This window comes from Cololabis saira, chromosome 15, assembly GCF_033807715.1.
Source record: "Cololabis saira isolate AMF1-May2022 chromosome 15, fColSai1.1, whole genome shotgun sequence".
NCBI lineage: Eukaryota > Metazoa > Chordata > Actinopteri > Beloniformes > Belonidae > Cololabis > Cololabis saira.
This window is the reverse complement of record NC_084601.1, coordinates 2,413,022-2,427,500: the sequence shown is the minus strand read 5'-3', so window position 1 is coordinate 2,427,500 and position 14,479 is coordinate 2,413,022. Positions and strand designations below refer to the sequence as shown.

Genomic DNA, 14,479 nt, shown 5'->3' with positions numbered 1-14,479 from the left:
AGATAGACATTTTTGGAATTCCATCGGATTTTGGACTTTTTGACCGCGAAACAGTCTAGAATGGTAGCATTTACCACACTGATAGCAAGACGTAGAATATTGTTGGGGTGGAAATCCCCAAAGCCTCCTTCTATTGCCTTATGGCTCAAGGATATTATGGATTTCTTAAAATGAGCTGGCAACCATTTATTACTTATTTTGAAAATGTGAGAGTACTTCCAAAGGACTGAGCTGATGTCTTTGTTTTTCGTCCTAAGAATAGTAACAGCCTAATTACTAATACATCGGTATATAACTCTGGGGGTGATATATGACAACATTCCCACTCAAGGGTTTACTAGTTATAACTTGTGACTATTACTGAATTGCTTATCATTGATCTAAGAACTAATTATTAATCTCTAGATAACCCATTTAATTTTCATTTTATTTTCTTATTTATTGCACTACAACTACTACTACTTATTTTTTAAATTTTTATTATTAATATTATTTATTTTTATTTTATCTATTTATTTTTGCTATTCCCAGGGGAAAATTAATGACGATAACTTTGGGGGGAGGGATGGGGAGAGGGAAAAAAAAAAAAAAAAGGTATGTTCATCTGTTTTGCTCTGTATTGTGGAAACAGTCTGCCAATAAAAACATATATAAAAAAAAAAAAGAAAAACAAAACTTTTTAACGGTGTGGTGCAACTTAACCGGGCTCATCTCGCACATTCCACCGCGAAAAGTTCCTAGTACCACTCTAGGGGTTCCAAGTTGAGTCTGCACAGATACAGTTTTACTAACTAAATGTATTTTAGTGCAGTATTGTGGTATTAGAAGATGAGCAGCAAACATGCTGAGCAGGAAGCAGCAGCGGTACGGGAGCACTGTGGTCTCCATGTGAACGACAGCCTGCACCAACACAAGATACATGTGAACATGTGGAGTAGAATCTCATTGTGTCACCAAAGGCAGGAAAACCCTGACACATTTGCTTCAATAAATTGAATATAGGAAAAAAAAGGTACGTTTTATAAAGGTTTTTTATGATAAAGCATACTTTAGCAGATTGGTATCATGCCATTTTATTGCGCTACGTTGTGCAACTTATTGCTGATTTTTCTAAAATTAATGTTCAAAAAATAAAAAATAAATTATTTCCGTGGCCTGATCCCTGAATCTTAGTGCTTTCAAAATGACACTGTTCCTTAGTGTAAATGTTTTTTACTTACAGTTGCAAAAAAAAATCCAATAATTGTGTCCCTTTTTCTTTTCTTTTTTTATAGCCTATAGATTCGAAACATGACCTGATCCGTCGCTAAAAAACTGCGATCTGATCCGAACCGGGACATATGTTATCTCTTAAAGTCCCTTTTCAAAATAATCAAGGTTATAATAAGTAAAATCTAAATGTTGCAGACATGTGTCCGGTCTGTGGGGGTAGTTTCTAAAATTGCTACGTGTGCAACGTGAGGCGTGTGACACAAGACATCCAAGCTAACGTTTCATGATGAAGCTGCTGGAACCAACGTGAGTAAAAGGAGCGGCCGGTCCGTGCAGAGCGATGCAACCTAATCCTCTCACCCCAACATGGTGGACTATTCTGCTCCCATCTCAGTCATGCATGACCCACGTCCAATTTAGTCTGTCCCACGTCGTCCTCCTCCTTTCCTCCGGTCACAATCCCTCTAGTCCTAATGAGGAAATCTCAAAGGCCCAGTCCTAATCCCCCCCTAGTCCTACTTTTCAGCACTAACCCTAAATTTTGCACGTTCCCGTGAGGGTAGTGGTGTCCCAATTCCTCTTTGCATGTAGGGCTAGTGGACATAACGAGGGCTAGTGTGTATCAATCTAGCCCTTCACAGCGAGGGATTTCAGATACTGACTCGCCGATCGAGGGCTAAATACATTTCCCAGAATCCTTTACGTCATAATTTCCAGACTGAATCAAACAAAAAAAACATGGCGGACATTTCTTATTTTTTAGTGAATAAAATCAATATTTTGAGTTATTTTTTGCATAAAAATGCATTTTGATTACATTTCTAGCGAGAAATATATATTTTACTTTCATAATATTCACTCAGTGGATGTACATAATCACTCACTTTCCCGTTGTTGCGAAGATCACGCCAGAATAAAGGCTGATTTATGGTTCCGCGTTACACCAACGCAGAGCCTACGGCGTAGGTTACGTCGCCGTGTAACCTACGCCGTAGGCTCTGCGTCGATTTAACGCAGAACCATAAATCAGCTCCCGAGCCGCAGCTCTTCTCATCCCAAAAACTTCGGATCAAATTTCTTAACAGGCGTTATTTGGATAAACTGAGCCCAGGTTGGGGATCTTAACGGTTACTTTTACGCCTGAAAAAATATTAAAACTTAATAAAGTGGCATATTAACAATGCTACAGCGGAAATTAAAACAGCTTTTAGCTCTGGGATTCCTGATATGGTGTGACGTTTGTGCAAACGTAACTACGCAGTCACTTACGTACCCGAACATAAACCACGCAGTGACGTAGCAAGTGGTGTCCCAATCCCTAGGGAACATTACAAGGACCCTACGCCTGTGGCTTCATTTTGAGGGCTAGTGGTAGAAAGTGGGGGGTGTATTGGATTGGCCCAAAGACTGCACACATCTACACTGGACTCTGAGACGGAAGCATCAAGAGTCTACGTTTCTCACTGTGTGAACCATTTTCCAGGGGGAGCTCTAAATCACGTCTCAGCCATAGCAAATATTGGGATATATCATGATCAGCTATAGTTTCAAGCAAATTCTTCACGCCTCACAAATTTCCCACATGAAAGTTGGGGATTGGGGAGGGGAGGGGGTGGCAGCCTGTTTTTATCTTTTACACTGAACAATAACGTCTTGACGGCGTGACTGGCTCGGTGTGCGGGAGGTGATGATGAATGCAAGACTTCCTCCACACACTTCTCTCTAAATCTCAGCCCTCGTCTTCCAGTAAAGCCGCTCGGAAGACGTATAAAAAACGGAAACGCATGGTGGATAAACTGCACATACGACACTTTTGTTCCTGTAACAGTTATATCCTGGAGATAAAGCTTAGAGATGGACAACAGAATGCTGTTTGAGAAGTCTCTGTTGACCTTAGAGACATTTAAAAGAAAAGAAAAACAACTTTAGGAGCGTTTTACGGAGAGCTCTCTCAAGCCCATACATCAGTATTAGGATCCACTCAAAAACAGTCCGGCGTTCAACGCTTTTGAAGGGTGAAACTACAAATCGCTTTTCACAGCCATCCTTCAAGCCTTCTCAGTTGACTGATACTCATAAAAGCTGAACTTGAGCCCAGTGAGACTTTAAAAGGTCACTGGTTTAGATCTCCAAAGTTAACAAGTGGCAAAACCGTATCGATGTCACTAGCGTAAGAACCGCTGCTACCGGCTAAAACGCTGCTTAAAATTCATGCACTTGAATGCAGCTTCCTCTGCTTTAAATGAAACTTGTAAGAAATATGAAATAACCATGCTCAGTATAGAGACTTTTTATGTCTCTATAAATGTCACAGAGCAGCCTTCACTTCTACTGTTTTGCTCTGTAGCAAAGAAACTTGAGAAAGCCGTGAGATCACTGCAGCGTTGTGAGAATCTCACATTTTCGGTGAGATTTAGGGACTAAACTGTGGAATGATTTTTCCACCTGGCAAAGAGCTCTTAGAAAGTATTCTATTCATTCCTCTTTGAAATGTTACAAAAGGCGTTTGAAGGATCTTGACTGCTGTTTTGTAACTGTTTTCCCAATGTATTGTTGTACATGTATCCTTGTTCTTTTTTTGTGTGTGTGTTTCACTCTTAGGGCCCGATTTACTAAAGGTTTGCGTGCGTAAAAACCTGTGCAAACTTGACAGCACCCGCAAACCAAAGTGCCAGCTGATCTACTAACAGCGTGCAAAGAGGACTGCGTCTCTGAAATGCGCAAAATTGCACACGCAATTCAGTTAGTACTTTTGCCCTGATGAATAATCAATATGGGGCGTACCCGGCAGAAATCTAAATACTGGGAGGGGAAGATGCAAATTGCTCCATTTACCACGCGCAATGAGATTTACCAAGCTTGAAAGTAGTTGCGCGTATTGTGATTGCGTCTGTATTTAATACGTTTGAAAGGAAGGTGCTAATCTGCTGCTGCCGTTATTGTGGCAAGGAGGCGACATCCAAAATCAAAGAATACGCAGAGAGAGAGTCTTTATTCTGCTGCATGCTATTTTAAAAATGGTTGCACAAGTTTTATTAAAGGCCACTTTTTCTTTAGTTCTTCGCCTTATATCTTGCCACCTTCTCTTATTGTGCCCCCCTCCACTCGCCCACAAGCAGGCCAAGCCTTTGTGCCAAAACTTTGTATTTTATTGATTACTTATCTTATTGAACGTGAAATCATCCTTCGTAAATTACATTTAATTAAAACCCGTGCTTATTAATCACAAAACACAGGTTAAACATCATGACCAAATCCGCTCCGACTCGCTGTGTCAGGATCAGCGCAGAGACTGCAGCTTCGCCTGAATTATGCTTCTGCGCTAAATCGACGGCCATATGATGGTCCCGTCTGTCACACATTTACTGTCAGTGTTTGCTATATAATATATAATATTTGCAATATACTGTGGGACATCTGAATAAAAACTTAACTCATAAATAGATGAATCAAAGCGCTCTCCAGCTCTGTGTCTGATTGTCTTTTTCTCCTCAGATCATGCCGAGCACCGCCGGGTCACGTAAACCCGACCAATTCAATATTAAAATCAAATTCAGTCCTGTGGCCCGTTTTTCTATTTCGTATTTTTGATCTGTGCCTAAAATTGAAATATGAAAAACCAGACGTTTTTCCGTTTTTTGTGTTACCAACTGCATTTATTCTATCGCAGGTCTTCTCCGATATTGCGTTTCTTTTGGTAATGTTTAAATTTCTTTGCTGTAGTTAATCAATGTGTTTATTTGCTCTTCCACTAATATCGCTAACTCCAACTCGTCAAATTTCATTTTGCGCTTGTGACTTGTGACTGTGCTTTCCATCCACTCTCCATGGTGCAGAGTTTGCGCTCGCAAAACCTTAAGACACGCAACACCTCATTTAAATACTGCTGTTTGCACCTGTTATCAATTGCGCACGCAATCTTAGTTGATCACCCGCAAACCACACGCAAACAGCACGCGCAAAATTTTTCAGTGCACACGCAATTTAGTACTCTTTATTTAGGATCTTAGTAAATCGGGCCCTCAGTGACATGTACCGTCTTATTTTCTCATGAGTCAATATAAGTTATATAATATCCCATGCACACTCACACATACTTATTTTTTTGTTTTTATTCTTTATTATTTATATATTGCATTATTAGTTTGCCATCACTTTTGTGTAGTTATACTTTTTGTAGTTATGCCCATTGGGTTTTTTGCTCTTCCTGCACCTATAGTATTTATATTTGATATTTCCTGTATATTTTTAAAACTGTGCAAAACAATAAACTAAAACTAAAAACTAAAAATCAGTTTCCTGAGGGCTCACCTCCAGCGTGGTCAGCACGATCTTCTCCACCGAGGAGAAGTACGCCTCCCAGAGAAACTGGGTCTGCTGCCGGAGGGACAGGATCTTGTCCTGGTGGATGGAGCGCACCGTGGTGGGAATCTGCAGGAAAACACACAAAACCTCAGTCGCTGCAGACCAGTCCTGGCAGGGACACGCTCAGGAAACTCAACAACATAGAACATAGAAAAGATAGAATGTACTGTAAAAGTGCTAGTGAAGCAAAACGTTATCTATGGGTCAATGACGAATAAGGATTTTCAACAGGTCAATTTTAAAATAATAAAAAAGAATATCTATTGCAGTAGTTCAAACATTAACCCTTGTCCTGTCTCCGGGTCAAGGAAGGAGGAAGAGAAGAAGGGAGGAAAGAAGGAAGGAAGGAAGGAAGGAAGGAAGGAAGGAAGGAAGGAAGGAAGGAAGGAAGGAAGGAAGGAAGGAAGGAAGGAAGGAAGGAAGGAAGAAGGATGGGAGAAAAGAAGGAAGGAAGGAAGGAAGGAAGGAAGGAAGGAAGGAAGGAGGAAGGAAGGAAGGAAGGAAGGAAGGAAGGAAGGAAGAGAAGGATGGGAGAAAAGAAGGAAGGAAGGAAGGAAGGAAGGAAGGAAGGAAGGAAGGAAGGAAGGAAGGAAGGAAGGAAGGAAGGAAGGAAGGAAGGAAGGAAGGAAGGAAGGAAGGAAGGAAGGAAGGAAGGAAGGGAGAAAAGAGGAAGGGAGAAGAGAAGGGAGAGGAGAGAGCAGGAGGAAAGAAGGAACAGGAGAATTAGGTCATTTTGACCCGAAGACAGTTCAAGGGTTAAGAATGTTGTGTACACATAAATTCATGTAAAAATTTTAAATTAAGTGATTTCAGAGTTTTTGTCAAGATGAATTGGCACTAGCCTTAAAAAAGGTCATGTGGTACAACCATGATTCATATTAAAATTAATTAATTAACTTAACATCTTGACATCTTTTTTTTTTTTTACAAGTTTTCAGTATTATACAAAAATGTTTGTTTTAATGGTCGCACCACATGATATTTCATAAAATGGATCATCAGTCAAACTTTGTTTGTATATTATGATGGAAATATAAATACAAATGTGATGCAATAACACACTACAAGACACTTCAGAAATCATGCCAGATAGAAGAAGATTGTTTTAAAAACATTTAGAGTGATTTCAAAACCAGTCCTGGTCGGACGGTCGCACCACATGACATTTTGACGCTTAAAACAACAACAAAATCCCAGATAACTAGTATTTTTTGTAAAATTCAAGTGAGTCCATATGTGGGACAGGTAGGTCATATATATGGTATTTTTTTATCCATTTAAACCTTTTTTGAATTGAAAAGAAATCTGTTTTTCAGAAAATATAGGCGTCACGTCACTGACCCTTATGACAAAAGCTCCCAGTTAGATGCAAACACTTGACCGGTGAATTAAAAGAGACCGGGTTGGAACATTTTGCAGACTTTCTCCCTGTTGTCATTACATGCTGACAACTAACGACTGTCTGGAAAAAGACATTGTAACCCAGAAGAACCAGGATGTGATGACCGTTTCGTCTCTGAGAAATATTTGAGATGTTCTTCTTTAAGTAGGACATCATGCAAAGTCCAGTCTGACAGAATCCAGTTCAGGTCAAGAGTCAAATCCTCATTTCTAGAACTTCAGAAAAAAGGATTCTGGAATTTTGGGAGACGCTCCGAGTTGCTTCTTTTTTTTTTTTGTTGGCCGTGTGTTAAATGACAGGATAACCTGCTCTCATATCTGCTCAGCTTTGAAGCCGTAGTGGTATTGAACTTCTCATCTGAGCCTCAGCAAGAGGCCTAATAAGTGCGCTTGCCAAAAAACGTCAAACTTTTCCCTTAAGTGTGAAGCCAGTCGGGTCTGAAGTCTAAATCGCCGGCAACAGCCTGACGGAGAATTCCAGCACTTTTCTGAGCATGTGGGTCAAAAGATTCAAGACTGGAAAGTTTCTCGTTTGGCTCAAAGAGGAAAGAATAAATAACACTTTGAAGCATTTATGAAAGAGAAAACTGGCTCGGATTCAAGGGGAATGAAAATAAAAGCTTCACAAGAAAGGCTTTAAACGCCGTAGCGAACATATTAATCATGAAAGAGATCAAGAGTTGCTGTTACAACTTCTTTTTGTCACGCATATAAATAAAAAAACAATGACATCAAATAGTAACATGAAAACAACAGTGTTTATCCTTTATTTAGAAAAAAACATGACACGATTAAATACGTGCAATATAACCGATTCCTTTGGCAAATAACGTCCTCAAAGGGAATTGATAGTTGACCAAACGCAGGGTAACTCAGTTCAGGTCCTTGAGGACCGCCATGCACGTTTTAGATGTTTCCCTGCTTTAAAGACTGTAAACACGTCCGAGCAGCCGTAACTAAGCACGGTGGGACTTTCCCATAGAACACTTCTGTTTGATGTTCCAATAAAACACCAACGTTTGGCCGTGGCACATCAACAGCTGCACGGAGAGAGCTCCAACATTATAAAACTAATTGTTTTTTAATTAATTTCACACAATTCGAGGATCTGAGCGACAATTTGAGACTTTGTGGAACTAGGTGTGTGTGAGCGTTGATGGATGAGGGAAGAGCGGGCTCACCCAGTACTGGAGTTGAGGGGGATGAGGGGGGATGAGGGGGGATGAGGGGGGACGGCATCCCCCCCTGAAATAAAAACGGTCCAAATCATCCCCCCTGTAAAACTGCCATCCCTCCTTTCCACCCCTTATGTCATTTCATCAATGAATGTGGTTTTACTGCTATTTCAACATTTAGAGTCATCACCAGAAAAATAACACCAGAAAAATAACTTATTTGACAATTTTCACCTGTTTCAAGTAAATTTTCACTTGAAATAAATAGGGAAAATCTGCCAGTGGGACAAGATTTATCTTCTCATTACAAGCAAAAAAAATCTTGTTCCACTGGCAGATTTTGTCTACTTATTTTAAGTGAAAATCTACTTGAAACAGCTGAAAATTGTTGTTTTTTTCCAGTGATGAGTCTTGTTTTAAGTGTAATGAGATTTTTTTTACTAAAATGAGACATTTTAACTAGAAATAAAGACAAATATTCTTGTTAAGATTGTGAGTTTTTTGCAGTGATCCATGTTACTTATCCTGTGAAGGACAGAGTCATATTGATAAGTTCAGAAAAGTGTTTTTTATTGTTGTGTTTTGATGTATTTGATGTAAGCCCAGTGGATATTTAAAGCTTACAGAAGGCTGCATTTAACTGCTGCTATGTCATTCCTGCAGTATTTCTGCAGGTGTTTTGGTCAGTGCTATTATTTGTAATATATTATATTATTTGTAATCAGCACAAATTATCTGTCCCCATATGATCAAATCCACCATCCCCCCTGATTTTTTTTTACAACTCGAGTACTGACGGCAGGGTTCTCTGGTTTCCCGCCGCGGTGCAGCTCAGATTGAAGCTCAGATTGAAGCTCAGATCCAGATGTGTTTGGGTCGGTACCTGGAGCAGGAGCCTCTCGTCTCCGATGACTGCAGCTCTGTTCCAGTCGATGATCTCGGAGAACGGCAGCTCCCAGCCGTTGCTCAGCATCACCGGCACGCAGGCGGCCTGAGAAAAACACACACGGGGAAGTCTGCAGGTCACGGGTTTATTCAGAGTGCTGCTCCAGCTACACGCTGTTCCATGGCTGTTTCATGGCTGACTCACTACTCACCAAACCTGAGTGTTAAAGCTGAAAAAATGTGCCTCCTACATTTCCCATGAGCACCAGCGCGTACTGCCGGAAAACTCCTGTCCCCGTCGCTGCATTAGTTTTGATAGTGAATGAAATAAGACGGGACGGGACTTTACAAAACTACTTTTCTGTTTTCAGCGGTCGTTTGCAGGATGGATAGTGAAGAGGTAATGTATCTATTTTTGGATAAACAATATAATATGATGTTGAAAATCACTAAGTTCAACTTGGTTTATTAGTGAGACTGTTTCAGCGAGTAATGCGCCCCAAATTACTACTGCACCTTTTTCCTGTCACGTTTTTAGAGGGACTTGGTCATAAATTAGTAGTCCAACAACTTACTGACAAAATAAAAAAATACTTTATAACCTGTGAATAACTGAATGCCCATTCCTTATATTTTGCAGATCAGCCCTGCACAATTTTACAGTTCTCAGGAAAAATACTAGAACCCAAGACGAATCCCCTGTATGTGAAAACATTCTAATTTTGATTCTTATTGAACATAGGAGGAAGTGACGTATGCCGTAAAGCAGTCAAAGCCGTAAAAATGTGTAGTTTTTTAGTGTGGCAGGGTTCCTACCATGCTCCTCAAAGTTACATAGTACCAGTGAAGGAGATACAGACCCCTCAGACCATGACAGAGGTTCATTAAACTGTTGGAAGTTGATGTTCCATCACAATGATAATGATGAAATATTAGATTAAAGCTGGAAAAGTTACATAGTGCTGCTTTAAAAACACTGCTCAGTTTAGAAGAAAAGCAAGTCATAGACTGTGTTTCCATGCATCAATAACCCTTTTAAAACCTGAATATTGGCAATAACCCGAATTTGCACGGCCATGTAAACACCAATAACCCCTTTGAATAACCTGAATTTGCTCATATTCTGGTTTTTAAAAACCCCAATATGAGCCCTGGGTTACTCCTTTTAAAACCTGAATATTGGGTCATGTAAACACCAAACAGAATATCCCCATCAAAACGGAACAGGAATTGTGTTTCTGCACATGTTCTGTTCACAAGGAATCCTGGTCTTTTGAGTCCAGGAAGTTCTTCTAAACACGGAGAAACACAAGACCAGGAGGAGACTAATCACTTCATAAATGTAATGAAGGATATGAACATTTCTGCATTTGTAGACGGTAGAAAGTACCGGGATTAGAAGATTTACAAGAAGGTGAGAGAAAAGTTGTGCGAAGCAGCATTTGTTTTGAATTTGGATACAGGAAGAAGAAGCAGAAATGACGGGAATTGTGTCATGATGTTCTCCGTGCGTCGCTGGTTTGATCCAGATATCCCAAATGATTAATTACCATGTAAACGGAATATTCCCAATGTTTCAGTAACTGGAATATTAGCAATAACCTGAATTTTGACTGCATGTAAACGCAGTGATCGTTTGTGTGCATGTTTGATACCACTGAGGCAACGTGGAGAGAGAACTTGCAGAATTCAGTAAAAGGTCCGTCTTGTTGAAGTGCAGACTGTTAAAGCCCCGTGGCTAACACACGCTCTTACCCGTCAGGGCGGAAAGGTTCCAGCCTTATTGGCGTGGTTTGGAAGGAACACAGCCAAACATCAAACAACAACAAGCATTACAACAATGTCCCATTAAGCATTCCTGCAGGGGGGTTATTAATATCTTTTAAAAGCTGTCAGATTCATTAGCTGAGGACTAGATTGCTGTCCCCGAGTGTGAGTTTCATCAAAGGGCATAACTACAACACCTGAGCTTCAAACGCAGCTGCTCCAGAGCTGCCGTGTTACGGCTTTAAAGGCTCAGCAGGCAGGAATTTGGAGACCCAGTTGCAAAAAAAACACAATATTATACTCATAAGTACATTTCTACTGATGGAGGGAAATAAGAAAGCATGTTTGATTTTTTTTTTCCTTTTACATTTCTATGCACTTGATAAATTCTTCCTTTTAAACTCTCTTTGTAAATGTAAATCCTTGAGAAAGATGTTCGGCTCAAGCTGCTCAAAAGGTTGCCCTCTTTAGACATTAATTTCCAGCAGACGGCTGCGTGTCTGCAGCGGAAATTACTGCTTTATTATGAGTCTATATGTTACGGGTGAGGAAGGGTACTAGGATAAAAATATTAAAAAAAAACCTTTGCACTAAATATTGCCCTAATTCTGGAGCAATGCAGCTTATGAAGTTATCTGGCCTACAAAACAGAGGAATATCAAATCAATGTGCATGTTTGTCAGTTATATGATGTTGGGAACATTTACCTCACAAGAAGCCACTTAGCAGCCTGATAAACAGAAATAAGCTGGAGCAGTAATGTGTAACAGGGCAGTAACACATGAGCGTGCTACAGTATGTAACGCCAACTGGTACGGTGTTAACCCTGGTACTGTCTTTGGGTCAAAATAACCTCATTCTCCTTCCTTCCTTCCTTCCTTCCTTCCTTCCTTCCTTCCTTCCTTCCTTCCTTCCTTCCTTCCTTCCTTCCTTCCCTCCTTCCTTCCTCTTTTCTCCCTCCCTTCCTTCTTTCCCTGTTTTCTCCCTTCCTTCCTTCTTTTCTCCCTTCCTTTTCTCCCATCCTCCCTTTTTTATTTTCTCCCTTCCTTCCTACCTTCCTTCCTTCATTATTACTTTCTTTCCTTCTTTTCATTCTTCCTTCCTTCCTTCCTTCCTTTTCTCCCATCCTCCTTTCCTCCCTTCCTTCCTTCCTTCCTTCCTCTTTTCTCCCTTCCTTATTCCCTAGTTTGTTTCCTTCCTTCCTTCCTTCCTTCCTTCCTTCCTTCCTTCCTTCCTTCCTTCCTTCCTTCCTTCCTTCCTTTTTCCCTTCCTCCCTCCCTCCCTCCCTCCCTCCCTCCCTCCCTCCCTTCCTTCCTTCCTTCCTTCCTTCCTTCCTTCCTTCCTTCCTTCCTTCCTTCCTTCCTTCCTTCTTCCCTTCCTTGCTTATTTCCTCCCTCCCCTCCCTCCCTCCCTCCCTCCCTCCCTTCCCTTCCTTCCTTCCTTCCTTCCTTCCTTCCTTCCTTCCTTCCTTCCTTCCTTCCTCCCTCCCCTCCCTCCCTCCCTCCCTCCCTCCCTCCCTTCCTTCCTTCCTTCCTTCCTTCCTTCCTTCCTTCCTTCCTTCTTCCCTTCCTTGCTTATTTCCTCCCTCCCTCCCTCCCTCCCTCCCTCCCTCCCTCCCTTCCTTCCTTCCTTCCTTCCTTCCTTCCTTCCTTCCTTCCTTCCTTCCTTCCTTCCTTCCTTCCTTTTTCCCTTCCTCCCTCCCTCCCTCCCTCCCTCCCTCCCTCCCTCCCTTCCCTTCCTTCCTTCCTTCCTTCCTTCCTTCCTTCCTTCTTCCCTTCCTTGCTTATTTCCTCCCTCCTCCCTTCCTTCCTTCCTTCCTTCCCTTCCTTCCTTTCCTTCCTTCCTTCCTTCCTTCCTTCCTTCCTTCCTTCCTTCCTTCCTTCCTTCCTTTTTCCCTTCCTCCCCTCCCTCCTCCCTCCCTCCCTCCCTCCCTTCCTTCCTTCCTTCCTTCCTTCCTTCCTTCCTTCTTCCCTTCCTTGCTTATTTCCTCCCTCCCCTTCCTTCCTTCCTTCCTTCCTTCCTTCCTTCCTTCCTTCCTTCCTTCCTTCCTTCCTTCCTTCCTTCCTTCCTTCCTTCCTTCCTTCCTTCCTTCCTTCCTTCCTTCCTTCCTTCCTTCCTTCCTTCCTTCCTTCCTTCCTTCCTTCCTTCCTTCTTCCTTCCTCCCTCCCTCCCTTCCTCCCCCCCGTAGACAGCACAAGGGTTATTAAAAGACAGTTCATTTTTCCCCTTAGATAGATGAACAAAGAGAGAGAAACACTGTGCTGAAAGAAAAGATGAAAAAGCAGCAGCCTGAACTTCTATACGTCAGAACAAACATTTATTCTCACTCCAGTAAAACGTCCAAACATGGACAGAAAGAATATCTTAATTGCTTTCCTGTTTGTGTTTATTTGATTTCTCAAAGACTTGTTTTAAACATTCATGAGTGTGTGACGGACCAGGCTCCGGCGGCTCGGACACTCTTTCACCTAATATTAAAGTGATCACATTTACTTTACATCCTAAAGTGCAATGTAGTTACTTTCTCTAAATGGGAGGAAACATAAACAAAGAGGCATTAAAGAGAAGATGAAAAGGCAGAAGACAGCGAAAATACACAGATATAAAAGAAGATGAGAAGGGAGGAGGTAGTGAGGCTGAATGTGACCTTTGGTAAATGAGTGGCGGAGGGATGGACGGATGAGAGGAGAGGTGGAGGAACAGCTGCGTGTGTGTCTGCGTCTCTGATGTAATGACGGCCCTGTCACTCCCAGGTCATAAAGGTGTCAGCTAAACCAGAACTGGCCCTAAGGGCCACACACACACACACACACACACACGCACACGCACACGCACACACGCACACGCACACGCACACGCACACGCACACGCACACGCACACGCACACGCACACGCACACGCACACGCACACGCACACGCACACGCACACACACACGCACACACACACACACACACACACACACACACACACACACACACGCACAGAAACAACACTAAAACACACGGAGACGAGCGTGACCTCTGAGCAGAGCGGCTCTCTCATGCAAGACTCTCTCCCTTCATCTCCAACCAGACCCTACAAAGTTAATGATGGTGTGAAAACGGAGGAGAGGAGAGGGAGGAGAGGACAGATTCTACTCCCCAGTGGAGTCTGCGTTGCGTGATGTGTGTGTAGCTGTGTGTGATGTGTGTGTAGCTGTTTGTGATGTGTGTGTAGCTGTGTGTGATGTGTGTGTAGCTGTGTGTGATGTGTGTGTAGCTGTTTGTGATGTGTGTGTAGCTGTGTGTGATGTGTGTGTAGCTGTGTGTGATGTGTGTGTAGCTGAGGGTTAGACCGGTGCACTGTGGTGGGAATGCTGTGTAGGGTAGTGTGGGGTAAGGAGAGGTAAAGGACAGTGCAGCGGTTACGGTGCAGCTGCAGAAACACACAAACAGAGAGAGAGAGAAAACAGAGAGGTCTGGAAATATAAAGCGACAGGGGGAACGATGAGGTAGTGGCTCGGCATGCATAGGAACATTACTGCGGTGTTACACTACAGCTCATTATTTGCAGCTTTCTCAGCTTCAACAAACGCACTGTACTACTCCTAATAACGGTGACATGAAAGGTTCCTCCCTGGATGTGGGAGATGAGCTGCTTTTTAATAACTGGTCTAAAGTGTGGCATCGCTCTT

General features: G+C 42.1%; 1 protein-coding gene across 1 annotated transcript in view; it reads right to left on the bottom strand.

Annotated features, from left to right (window-relative positions):
- ext1b (exostosin glycosyltransferase 1b) overlaps positions 1-14,479 on the bottom strand; it is a 197,799-nt gene that overhangs the window by 65,782 nt on the left and 117,538 nt on the right. The window contains exons 3-4 of the mRNA XM_061742107.1: positions 9,037-9,144; positions 5,524-5,643 (exon numbers count right to left, since the gene is read on the bottom strand). Of these exons, the coding sequence (XP_061598091.1) occupies positions 5,524-5,643; positions 9,037-9,144 (228 nt within the window). The remainder of the gene's footprint in view (positions 1-5,523; positions 5,644-9,036; positions 9,145-14,479) is intronic.